At 51.9% G+C, this 13,353-nt stretch overlaps 1 protein-coding gene across 3 annotated transcripts in view; it reads left to right on the top strand.

The window, feature by feature from the left end:
• Nucleotides 1-13,353, top strand: part of NBEAL2 (neurobeachin like 2) — a 149,219-nt gene that overhangs the window by 100,727 nt on the left and 35,139 nt on the right. For all 3 annotated transcript variants that reach the window (XM_077267882.1, XM_077267881.1, XM_077267880.1), the window contains 11 exons: nt 859-1,430; nt 2,091-2,223; nt 2,305-2,424; nt 2,692-3,013; nt 3,340-3,422; nt 7,378-7,470; nt 7,637-7,808; nt 8,064-8,197; nt 9,377-9,536; nt 11,189-11,291; nt 13,031-13,184. In XM_077267882.1, coding sequence (XP_077123997.1) covers nt 859-1,430; nt 2,091-2,223; nt 2,305-2,424; nt 2,692-3,013; nt 3,340-3,422; nt 7,378-7,470; nt 7,637-7,808; nt 8,064-8,197; nt 9,377-9,536; nt 11,189-11,291; nt 13,031-13,184 — 2,046 coding nt within the window. The remainder of the gene's footprint in view (nt 1-858; nt 1,431-2,090; nt 2,224-2,304; nt 2,425-2,691; nt 3,014-3,339; nt 3,423-7,377; nt 7,471-7,636; nt 7,809-8,063; nt 8,198-9,376; nt 9,537-11,188; nt 11,292-13,030; nt 13,185-13,353) is intronic.

The raw sequence follows: 13,353 nt of genomic DNA, 5'->3' as shown, positions 1-13,353 counted from the left end.
CCCCCCCACACATAGTATAATGTAGCCCCCACACACAGTATAATGCAGCTCCCCCACACACACCGTATAATGCAGCCCCCCACACACTCACAGTATAATGCAGCCCCCCAACAAACAGTACAATGCAGCCCCCCCCACAAACACAGTATAGGGCAGCCCTACACACAGTATAGTGCAGCCCCCCCCACAAACACAGTATAATGCATCCCCCCCACACACAGTATAATGTAGCCCCCACACATGCACAGTATAGTGCAGTCCCTCCCACACAGTATAATGCTGTCCCCACACAGTATAATGCTGCCCCCCCCCCACCCATGGTATAATGCAGACCCCCCCACACACAATACTTACCTCTCCTCCTCGTTCCCCCACTGCTCTGGTTTCTGCAGAGCATCTCATCAGCTCCACTGCTGGCACATGCTGAGCCAGAAGCAGAGGGGGAGTGATGGAAGAGGAAGCATCATCAGACGTGCTCTCCTCCATCACTGCTTTCAACTGTATCGACATCTCTGATGAGAAGTTGAATGCGGGAGGGGGGCAGCGCCGGGTGCCTCTTACTCACGGGTCCCTTAGCGGCCGCATGGTGTGCTGCTATTATCGGAACGCCACTGGCTGGGGGCCCATGGAGGAGTGGGGGCCCTAGGCAGCTGCCTAGTCTGCCTGCCCCTAACGCCGGCCCTGTTCTGCGGGGGTCCCTGTGCTCAGCATACAAGACCCTCAGGACGAATCGTGTTAACCCCTCATGTGTCTGGTGTGTCGGTCGCTGTAGACCAGGATCTGTATACAAAGTTGGTAGAGATGAGTAATGAGCGAGTGCCAGAACATTAATCCATATGTGAACTCTGCCCCCTACAGGCTGTGGAAGGACCGTACAACTCCGATCCCAGAAACTGCATCCAGAACGAGCAGCCTCTGCTGATCTTGGTCCAGTGGATCCCGTTTCTTTCTCCAAGACATCTGCAGATCTTGGTCTCGGAGTGGTTAAACCAGATCTGTGACTCCACACTGCGTAACCGCATGACCTGTGTGCAGGCAGGAATGGTGGCCCACATCCTGGCCACGCTGAGCAGCGAGCACGAGCTGGACGCAAAGTGCGCAGAGAACCTCATCCACCTCCTGCAGGCTTTAGGGCGACTTTCCATCAGACCCAACGAGCTCCGGGACCTGATCCGACTCCTCAGGGTGAACGGCAGCACCGCACATCCATATGCAACGCAGGTGATCCGGGCCTTGTCAGCCATGGCCAGGAAGGACGAGCCCGAGAGGGCATTGCAGTACTTTGACTTGACCCCCAGTATGTCCGGTATTATGGTGCCCACCATGCAGAAGTGGCCCGGGGCCGGCTTTGCCTTCCACGCCTGGATCTGTCTGAACGACGACGCCAGTGAAGATTTCCAGACCGGAAGAAGACGCAAGCAGCTGTACAGGTGAGGACCCCCAGACCGCAGAGGATAGAGCCAGAGGGGCCGTACCGAGAGGTGGACACACACTGGGAGGTATACTGCTCTGTGATCCCACCGAAGGCTGTATCTCCAGGTGTGAACGGTTCCCATATACACCCCCTGAGACCCCCAGGAACATACCATGTGTTTGCGTGGGCCGGATTGAGTCTTCCAGGCCGGTGTGGAATGAAATGCCTGTAATACAACTTCCAGTAATACGGAAAATCTGACAATCCTGTGGCCGATATATTTAGATGATCTGATGATCCGGGGCCCGCAAATTCTAATTAGAAGAAATTTCCCATGTCGCGAACCGTTCCCCAACTTTCTCTTCTGTTTAATTTCCTCTCCATTCTCAAGATCTCTGCTTGATGTCAGTGAACAGAAACACAATTTACATCCTGAAATCTCACTGATCCAGTCCTGCTCACAGCTGATGGTCTGTAACAATGTATCGGTCGATTAGGAGAGAGATACAATGGAGCAAGATTCACTGATGGCAAGCAAAATTCTTGAAAATGCTTAGGAATTGTGATACAAAGGCTTTTCCTTATTTACATGGGACTTCACGTGCCCTGAGGACGTGACCATGGATCGGACACGATCCTCAGCGATTCAGCGGACGTGACAGTGTTTGCGTCTCAGTTTCTTTGCAGCGAGCGGGACGGGCTTCGAGGCGTTCTTCACCACGGACGGCATGCTGGTCGTGGCCGTCTGTACGAAGAAGGAATATATGACCCTCGCTGTTCCTGAGCTGCAGTTCAATGACTCCATGTGGGTAAGTGACCCGGGGTGTCGGGGCTCTCGCTGTCAGCAGGGGGCAGTGCCGGGTCCTGGTTTACTCTTCTCTGTCTGACAGCACTGTGTGGACATCGTGCACCTGGCCGGGCGCCGTCCATTCGGGCAGAACATGGTTCATGTCTTCGCAGATGGGGAGCTGAGGAAAATGGCACCGCTCCGGTTTCCGTCACTCAATGAGGTGAACTGAGACGAAAATGTGTAAATCAATGAGGAACTACAACATCCAGCATGCCCTGACCTCTGCAGAATGTAAAGGCATGCTGGAAGTCGTCGTTTTGTAACCATAAAGCATACATCTATTCTGGGAAGGGCTTTTGGCTTTGCTCATCCTGGGCCCCCTGGTTCATGGAGATGATTATATGCCACAGATTGGGGCGGGAGTGTATTGTGTACCTTTGCATGGACGAGCACTCCATCATCCACAGCTTGTCTCTCCTCTTTGCAGTCTTTCACCTCTTGCTGTATCGGGTCCGCTGGCCACCGCACGACCACCACAGTGTCCTCCTCTCCATCTCATACCCCGGACCTCACCTTCGCCTCACACTCCTTGCTCAGCCGCTCCCAGTCCTTTCCAGCCACCTCGGTGGGACACGGATGGGGTCTCGGTGGCACCCAGAGCTCGCGAGAGGGTCTTGTGTCCACCATTGTGGCCGGAACCCAGGACACAGAGTGGGGGACCCCCACCTCATTAGAAGGTCATCTCGGCACCGTGTCCATCTTTCATGACTCCATTCAGGCGCCTCATGTAAAGACCTTGTACCTGGCGGGTAGGTCCTATGGCGGGGAGGGGGCACGAGCCAACAGGGGGTCTCTTGTAATGCTCCAGCACTGATGTGACCGCCATGTTGTGATGTCACTGTGTCGTTAATATTCGTGCATTATTGGTGGCTCTCGGCCGCAGCTTCTGATGTCTTGTACTGATAAACTCTGCTTTATGCTCCAATTACAGTTCCCGGCTGCTGCAGTGAAGATTTTAGGGTTTGGGCTTTTTTTTTTTGTAACTGTCCTCCAATAAGATTTTTTATGGGGATTAAGAATGCTATATTGTGGAGTTTTCTTTGTTTTTGTTTTTTTACCTTTGTATTTGTTTCAGGACCAAACTTTGTGTCACCCTTCACCCCGGAGAGCGAGTTTTCTGATCTCGGCACCAAGCTGCTGCTGTTCTACACTCCACAGGTAGGTGGCGCCACAGAGGCAATACACTGAGAACCTTTCTGTATCATTGTCCTATTCGCTACATTGTGACTGCAGGTTCAGGTCCCCAGAGGCCAAAACAGGGGTATGAAGTTAGTAGCTAAACGGAACGTTTTGATCACTCGCCTTCTTCATAAATCATAACGAAATTAAAAAGGAGAAAAAAACAGAAAGAAAAACACATTTGTTGTCGTTGAGTCTGTAAGGCTGGTTTCACACTTGCGTTTTTGTAAGCTACGTTTTAGCGCAAAAAAAGCATGCGTTTTTTTTCCTATACTTAACATTAAAAACGCATGCGTTTTGACGCGTTTTCGGCAACGCATGCGTTTTTTGACGCGTGCGTTCATTTGCAGAAATGCAACCTGTAGTAAATTTCTAGCTGCGTTTTTTTACCGCAAAAAACACATGCGTTTTTTCGCGGCAAAAAAATGCATTGCTGTCTATGTAAACGCATGCGTTTTTAAGCACATGCGTTTGTTTGCGTTAAAAACGCATGCGTTTTTATAGAAAAACACAAGAAAACACAAAAAAAAAAACAAGAAAACCGTAACCCTAACCATAGGGATCCAAACCCTAACCCTAAGGTTAGGATCCCTAGTAACCCTAGGGATCCTAACCCTAACCCTAGGGATCCTAACCCTTAGGGTTAGGATCCTAACCCATAGGGTTAGGGTTAGGATCCCTAGGGTAACGGTTAGGGTTAGGATCCCTAGTAACCCTAGGAATCCTAACCCTAACCCTAGCCCTAGGGATCCTAACCCTTAGGGTTAGGGTTAGGATCCTAACTCTTAGGGTTAGTGTTAGGGTTTGGATCCCCATGGTTAGGGTTATGGTTAGGGGTAGGGGTAGGGTTAGGGTTAGGATCCCAAGGGTTATGGTTAGGGGTAGGGTTAGGGTTAGGGTTTGGATCCCTTTATCACCTTGATGGTGGGGGGTGGGTTAGGGTTAGGATCCCAAGGGTTATGGTTAGGGGTAGGGTTAGGGTTTGGATCCCTTTATCACCTTGATGGTGAGGGGTGGCTTAGGGTTAGGGTTAGGATCCCAAGGGTTATGGTTAGGGTTAGGGTTAGGGTTTGGATCCCTTTATCACCTTGATGGTGGAGGGTGGCTTTTTTTTTTGGCGCAAAAACGCATGCGTCAAAAAAACGCACCGTTTGCATGCGTTTTCATGCGTTTTTTCACCACATGCGTTTTTTTTAAAAACGCAGATCAAAACGCAAGTGTGAAACCAGCCTAAATGTCTGAGCTATCCAGATGTAAGATATTTAACACGCGGCAAAGGCAGAATTATCTTTTTTTGATCATCGTATTTTCCACACAAAAAAAATCATTAAAAAGTAATCAAAGCGTCTTATGTGCCCCGAAATTATTTCAATAAAATCTACATCTCGCTGTGCAGAGAACAAGCCCCCACCCAGCCGCATCTGTGGGGAAATACAGAAGTTACGGCTTTTGGAAGAAAACGAGGAAATAGTGTAAAAAAAACCCAAAGGAGTTAATATCGAACATTAATCCCACCCTACAGCACAAGGACCACCAGGGGTATTAGATATTATCTCTGGACCACCAGGAGTATTAGATATTATCTCTGGACCACCAGGAGTATTAGATATTATCTCTGGACCACCAGGAGTATTAGATATTATCTCTGGACCACCAGGAGTATTAGATATTATCTCTGGACCACCAGGAATATTAGATATTATCTCTGGACACCAGGAGTATTAGATATTATCTCTGGACCACCAGGGGTATTAGATATTATCTCTGGACCACCAGGGGTATTAGATATTATCTCTGGACCACCAGGAGTATTAGATATTATCTCTAAACCACCAGGGGTATTAGATATTATCTCTAGACCGCCAGGGGTATTAGATATAATCTCTGGACTACCAGGAGTATTAGATATTATCTCTGGACCACCAGGGGTATTGGATATTATCTCTGGACCACCAGGGGTATTGGATATTATCTCTAGACCACCAAGGGTATTCGATATTATCTCTGGACCACCAGGGGTATTAGATATTATCTCTAGACCACCAGGGGTATTGGATATTATCTCTGGACCTCCAGGGGTATTGGATATTATCTCTGGACCACCAGGGGTATTGGATATTATCTTTAGACCACCAAGGGTATTAGATATTATCTCTGGACCACCAGGAGTATTAGGGTACCGTCACACATTGAAATTTCCATCGCTACGACGGTACGATTCGTGACGTTCTAGCGATATCGTTACGATATCGCTGTGTCTGACACGCTACTGCGATCAGACACCCTGCTGAGAATCGTACGTCGTAGCAGATCGTTTGGAACTTTCTTTCGTCGCTTGATCACCCGCTGACATCGCTGGATCGTTGTGTGTGACAGCGATCCAGCGATGTCTTCGCTTGTAACCAGGGTAAACATCGGGTAACTAAGCGCAGGGCCGCGCTTAGTAACCCGATGTTTACCCTGGTTACAAGCGTAAACGTAAAAAAACAAACGGTACATACTCACCCGTCGGTGTCCTTCAGGTCCCTTGCCGTCTGCTTCCTGCTCTGAGTGCCGGCCGGATAGTGAGAGCAGATCACAGCACCGCTGCGCTCCGCTCTCACTGTACGGCTGCACTCAGAGCAGGAAGCAGACGGCAAGGGACCTGAAGGACACCGACGGGTGAGTATGTACTGTTTGTTTTTTTACGTTTACCCTGGTAACCAGGGTAAACATCGGGTTACTAAGCGCGGCCCTGCGCTTAGTTACCCGATGTTTACCCTGGTTACCCAGGGACTTCGGCATCGCTCCAGCGCCGTGATTGCAACGTGTGACCGCAGTCTACGACGCTGGAGCGATGATTATACGACGCTGCGACGTCACGAATCGTGCCGTCGCAGCGATGAAAATTTCAATGTGTGACGGTACCCTTACATATTATCTCTGGACCACCAGGAGTATTACATATTATCTCTGGACACCAGGAGTATTAGATATTATCTCTGGACACAATGAGTATTAGATATTATCTCTTGACCACCAGGGGTATTAGATATTATCTCTAGACCACCAGGGGTATTGGATATTATCTCTGGACCACCAGGGGTATTAGATGTTATCTCTGTACCACCAGGGGTATTAGATGTTATCTCTGTACCACCAGGGGTATTGGATATAATCTCTGCACCACCAGGGGTATTAGATATAATCTCTGCACCACCAGGGGTATTAGATGTTATCTCTGTACCACCAGGGGTATTAGATGTTATCTCTGTACCACCAGGGGTATTGGATATAATCTCTGCACTACCAGGGGTATTAGATGTTATCTCTGTACCACCAGGGGTATTAGATATAATCTCTGCACCACCAGGGGTATTAGATGTTATCTCTTGAACACCATAGATATTAGAATTAATCCTTAAAGTTATATTTGTAATGTTATACCATAGTTAATCTGTAAATTACTGTAGACCACCCATGAAAGTAATATTAACCCTGAAACTACCAAAGAACAACAAACATATTAAAATTGACCTCAGAAACCACCACAACATTTTTTAGTATCCCAGGTGGCCTAGTGCAGGGGTCCCCAACTCCAGTCCTCAAGGCCCACCAACAGGTCATGTTTTCAGGATTTCCTTAGTCTTGCCCAGGTGATAATTGCATCACCTGTGCAATACAAAGGAAATCCTGAAAACATGATCTGTTGGTGGGCCTTGAGGACTGGAGTTGGGGAACACTGGCCTAGTGGATGCTGTAGTTGACCACTAGACCGCCTGGGATCGCACAACACGATGGATATGTTTCAGATGGTTATTTGGAAAATTTCTATCTCCTGACTGTGATGGGGTTCTTTTTTTGCAATTGTCTCATACATTTTTACATTTAGATTTTCTTTTTATTCCAGTTTCCATGTAATTTTTGGGGTGTTTTTTTGGTGTTTTGTTTTCAGGCTTCCAAAAATAACATTTGCTTGGACCTGTCCCCAAGTCGAGCATTTGACGGGAGGTTGACAGGGCACAGAGTGGTCACATGGCATGTAAAGGCAAGTACTGTTTCTTTAAGAGCCCAGGCTGGACCCTGCCATTGGCCTGCGACTGAGGTCACATGACCTCTTTTCGGGGTGTCCTGGTGCCCCAGACTATAAAGGCCTCGTCCAGGGAGGAATTTGTGGGGATATTCTACTATGACCTTTGCCCTCTGTCCCGCAGGACGTGGTGAACTGTGTCGGGGGAATGGGGGTCCTCCTGCCCCTGCTGCACCAGGTGGCGTCACAGACCAGCGAAGCCCCCAATGTCCAGGAGACCCACGATCTGGTGGGCCCAGAGCTCACCTCCTCCAGGAACGCCCAGTCCATGCAGCTGCCCCTGGGAAAATCCTCCGGTGCGTCAATATTGGATTCTAAAGTTTAGGAACATTCCTTTAATATGGCATCCTCTCATCCAGAAAGTCCACTAGTCCAGAATCTGGAGTCTTACTGTGACCAGGAATCGAGGAAACCATAAGTAGAATGATGAGCTGACGAGCGGCAAAATATATTCTCGCTACATCATGTCCAGTAATCCAGTATCTAGTGATGCCAGAATGTAGACTGGTGTCACTCCTTCCTGTGACGCCGTCCTCCATCTTCTCCCGCAGAGAGCAGACTGGAGCGGAACGGAGTGGCGGCCTTCCTTCTGATGATAAAGAACTTCATCCAGGGTCACCCGACCAACCAGGAGAGCGTGCTGCAGTGCCACGGCCCCGCCGTCATGGGCGCCCTCCTGCAGAAGGTGAGCGCGGCTGCTGTCCGCAGGATGAAAGGAAGACGTAGAGTGCGGGGGTAACGTGCTGAGGTAATGTGCGGGGGTAACGAGCGGGGGTAACGTGCAGGGGTAAAGTGCTGAGGTAACGTGCGGGGGTAACATGCTGAGGTAACGTGCGGGGGTAACATGCTGAGGTAACGTGCGGGGTAACGAGCGGGGGTAACATGCTGAGGTAACGTGCGGGGTAACGAGCGGGGTTAACGTGTTGAGGTAACGTGCGGGGTAACGAGCGGGGGTAACGTGCTGAGGTAACGGGCGGAGGTAACGAGCGGGGGTAATGTGCTGAGGTAATATGCGGGGGTAACGTGCGGGGGTAACGTGCGGGGGTAAAGTGCGGGGGTAAAGTGCGGGGGTAACGTGCTGAGGTAACGGGCGGAGGTAACGAGCGGGGGTAATGTGCTGAGGTAATATGCGGGGGTAACGGGTGGAGGTAACGTGCGGGGGTAAAGTGCGGGGGTAACGTGCTGAGGTAACGTGCGGGGGTAACATGCTGAAATAACGTGTGGGGTAACGAGCGGGGTAACGAGCGGGGGTAACGTGCTGAGGTAACGGGCGGAGGTAACGAGCGGGGGTAACGTGCTGAGGTAACGGGTGGAGGTAACGTGTGGGGGTAAAGTGCTGAGGTAACGTGCTGAGGTAACGTGCAGGGTTAACGGGTGGAGGTAACGTGCGGGGGTAACATGCTGAGGTAACGGGCGGAGGTAACATGCAGGGGTAACGTGCTGAGGTAATGTGCGGGGGTAACTGGTGGAGGTAACGTACGGGGGTAACATGCTGAGGTAACGGGCGGGGGTAATGGGTGGAGGTAACATGCGGGGGTAACGTGCTGGGGTAATGTGCGGGGGTAACTGGTGGAGGGAACGTACGGGGGTAACATGCTGAGGTAACGGGCGGGGGTAATGGGTGGAGGTAACATGTGGTGGTAACGTGCTGGGGTAAAGTGCTGAGGTAACGGGTGGAGGTAACGTGCGGCGGTAACGGGCGGGGGAAACGTGCGGGGGTAACGTACTGGGATAAAGTGCTGAGGTAACGGGCGGGTGTAACGTGCGGGGGTAGCGTGCTGAGGTAAGGGGTGGGGGTAACATGCTGGGGTAATGTGCTGAGGTAACGGGCGGAGGTAATGTGCTGCCTCTCCGTCTGCCCTAGGTGTCACCGCTCACCCTGGACATGAACGTGCTCATGGCCTCCCAGATGCTGATGGACCAGACGGCGTCTGATGGCCACAACGTCCTGCTCCACCACCTCTACCAGCACCTGCTCTTTGATTTCCGGATATGGAGCAATAGCGATTTTGCTGTGCGGCTCGGTGAGTGCCGTCCTCTGTGTCGTCCTCCACATCGTCCTCCACATCGTCCTCCATGCATCCACCGTTCTGTCCTCCATGTCGTCCTCCACATCGCCCTCCATGCATCCTCCGTTCTGTCCTCCGTCCCTCCTGTGTGCCACCTCCGTCCCTCCTGTGTGCCACCTCCGTCCCTCCTGTGTGCCACCTCCGTCCCTCCTGTGTGCCACCTCCGTGCCTCCTGTGTGCCACCTCCGTGCCTCCTGTGTGCCATCTCCGTGCCTCCTGTGTGCCACCTCCGTGCATCGTGTGCCACCTCCGTCCCTCCTGTGTGCCACCTCCGTCCCTCCTGTGTGCCACCTCCGTCCCTCCTGTGTGCCACCTCCGTCCCTCCTGTGTGCCACCTCCGTCCCTCCTGTGTGCCACCTGTGTGCCACCTCCGTGCCTCCTGTGTGCCACCTCCGTGCCTCCTGTGGGCCACCTCCGTGCCTCCTGTGGGCCACCTCCGTGCCTCCTGTGGGCCACCTCCGTGCCTCCTGTGTGCCACCTCCGTCCCTCCTGTGTGCCACCTCCGTCCCTCCTGTGTGCCACCTCCGTCCCTCCTGTGTGCCACCTCCGTGCCTCCTGTGTGCCACCTCCGTGCCTCCTGTGTGCCATCTCCGTGCCTCCTGTGTGCCACCTCCGTGCATCGTGTGCCACCTCCGTCCCTCCTGTGTGCCACCTCCGTCCCTCCTGTGTGCCACCTCCGTCCCTCCTGTGTGCCACCTCCGTCCCTCCTCCGTGCCTCCTGTGTGCCACCTCCGTGCCTCCTGTGTGCCACCTCCGTGCCTCCTGTGTGCCACCTCCGTGGCTCCTGTGCGCCACCTCCGTGCCTCCTGTGCGCCACCTCCGTGCCTCCTGTGCGCCACCTCCGTGCCTCCTGTGCGCCACCTCCGTGCCTCCTGTGCGCCACCTCCGTGCCTCCTGTGCGCCACCTCCGTCCCTCCTGTGTGCCACCTCCGTCCCTCCTGTGTGCCATCTCCGTCCCTCCTGTGTGCCACCTGTGTGCCACCTCCGTGCCTCCTGTGTGCCACCTCCGTGCCTCCTGTGTGCCACCTCCGTGCCTCCTGTGGGCCACCTCCGTGCCTCCTGTGGGCCACCTCCGTGCCTCCTGTGTGCCACCTCCGTGCCTCCTGTGTGCCACCTCCGTCCCTCCTGTGTGCCACCTCCGTCCCTCCTGTGTGCCACCTCCGTGCCTCCTGTGTGCCATCTCCGTGCCTCCTGTGTGCCACCTCCGTGCATCGTGTGCCACCTCCGTCCCTCCTGTGTGCCACCTCCGTCCCTCCTGTGTGCCACCTCCGTCCCTCCTGTGTGCCACCTCCGTCCCTCCTGTGTGCCACCTCCGTCCCTCCTCCGTGCCTCCTGTGTGCCACCTCCGTGCCTCCTGTGTGCCACCTCCGTGCCTCCTGTGTGCCACCTCCGTGCCTCCTGTGCGCCACCTCCGTGCCTCCTGTGCGCCACCTCCGTGCCTCCTGTGCGCCACCTCCGTGCCTCCTGTGCGCCACCTCCGTGCCTCCTGTGTGCCACCTCCGTGCCTCCTGTGCGCCACCTCCGTGCCTCCTGTGTGCCATCTCTAGTTGTTTTCATGTTCTGGTCTTTCTTTGAGAGACACTAATCAATTCATGGTCGTTGCTCAGGTCACATCCAGTATCTGTCCTCCATCATGAAGGACCAAAAGCAGAGAGTGCGGAGAAAATATGGGGTGCAGTACATTCTGGACTCTGTCAGGAGGCATTATGGGTAAGAAACCATCTCTGCCTTACATCACATATTATTTTACACTTACACAGGGAGCTCCCCCTAGTGGTGGATGCAGACAGAATCTTATCATGTATGTCTGTATACAGGGAGCTCTGTTATGATCCTTAGTGGTTGAGGATCACGAATTACTCCAGCTAAGTAACAAACATAGGACAAGCTCTAGGGAGGTGGCAAACTGGACTGACCGCAAATCTGAACCTACCCAAACACACTAGAAGTAGCCGGTGAACGTGCCTAAAAAATCCTAGACGTCTCGAGCCAGCCTGAGGAACCAACTACCCCTAGAGAGAAAGAAAGACCTCTCTTGCCTCCAGAGAAATAATCCCCAAAGATATAGAAGCCCCCAACAAATAATAACAGTGAGGTAAGAGGAAGGCACATACACAGGGGTGAAAACAGATTCAGCAAATGAGGCCCACTAATACTAGATAGCAGAAAATAGAAAAGGGGTCTGTGCGGTCAGTAAAAAACCCTTACAAAATTTCCACACTGAGATTTCAAGAACCCCCGCACCAACTAACGGTGTGGGGGGAGAAACTCAGTCCCCTAGAGCAACCAGCAAGCGAGGAGATCACATCTTAGCAAGCTGGACAAGAAACATGATGAATGCTGATAATCAAAAAATGAACGGACAAAAACTTAGCTTGTCTTGGAGAGGCTGGGAGCAAGGTAATCACAAGGAATCTGAAGAGCACTGAATACATTGATAGCAGGCAAGGAACTGAGTATCCAGGTGAGTTAAATAGGAAACCCACCAAGGATAACGAACCAGCTGATACAGCCAACCTGCAGAAAGACAACACTACACAGTACCGCTTGTGACCACTAGAGGGAGCCTAAAAATAGAGTTCACAACAGAGCTCCCCCTAGTGGTGACTGCAGACAGGATCTTATCATGTATCGCTGTATTCAGGGAGCTCCCCCTAGTGGTGACTGCAGACAGGATCTTATTATATATCTGTATACAGGGAGCTCCTCCTAGTGGTGGCTGCAGACAGGATCTTATCATGTATCTCTGTATACAGGACGCTCCCCCTAGTGGTGGCTGCAGACAGGATCTTATCATGTATCTCTGTATACAGGGAGCTCCCCCTAGTGGTGGCTGCAGACAGGATCTTATCATGTATCTGTATACAGGGAGCTCCCCCTAGTGGTGGCTGCAGACAGGATCTTATCATGTATCTCTGTATACAGGGAGCTCCCCCTAGTGGTGGCTGCAGACAGGATTTTATCATGTATCTCTGTACACAGGGAGCTCCCCTAGTGGTGGCTGCAGAGAGGATCTTATCATGTATCTGTGTATACAGGGAGCTCCCCCTAGTGGTGGCTGCAGGCAGGATCTTATCATGTATCTCTGTATACAGGGAGCTCCCCCTAGTGGTGACTGCAGACAGAATCTTATCATGTATCGCTGTATACAGGGAGCTCCCCCTAGTGGTGACTGCAGACAGAATCTTATCATGTATCGCTGTATACAGGGAGCTCCCCCTAGTGGTGACTGCAGACAGGATCTTATCATGTATCTCTGTATACAGGGAGCTCCCCCTAGTGGTGGCTGCAGACAGAATCTTATCATGTGTCTCTGTATACAGGGAGCTCCCCCTAGTGGTGACTGCAGACAGAATCTTATCATGTATCGCTGTATACAGGGAGCTCCCCCTAGTGGTGGCTGCAGACAGAATTTCAAATAAGTAATAAGCTTCTTATCTGAACTACAGGACGCAAAAGGAGGAGCAGATCACTGGTAACAATGTGAAGACCGTCCAGATGTCGCTCTTCTCTCTTATTAAGGATTTCCTTTCCAAGAACCTGAGTCCTGAAGACTTGCACACTCTGCTGAATTACACATCATCTGTGAATGACGAGGAGCAGGTAAATTATACATTATAGGGATTGAATGAGTTTGTTGGCCAGAAATAATGAAATGACAGCCCGAAGATCTGCCCACTGTTTCAGCAGAATAGTGAGTGCAGCTCTGCAGTATAATACAGGATGTAACTCAGGATCAGTAATGTAATGTATGTACACAGTGACTGCACCA

The sequence above is a fragment of the Ranitomeya variabilis genome, chromosome 6 (assembly GCF_051348905.1).
Source record: "Ranitomeya variabilis isolate aRanVar5 chromosome 6, aRanVar5.hap1, whole genome shotgun sequence".
Classification (NCBI taxonomy): domain Eukaryota; kingdom Metazoa; phylum Chordata; class Amphibia; order Anura; family Dendrobatidae; genus Ranitomeya; species Ranitomeya variabilis.
The sequence above is the reverse complement of the archived record's forward strand: the minus strand, read 5'-3'. Positions and strand labels throughout refer to the sequence as shown.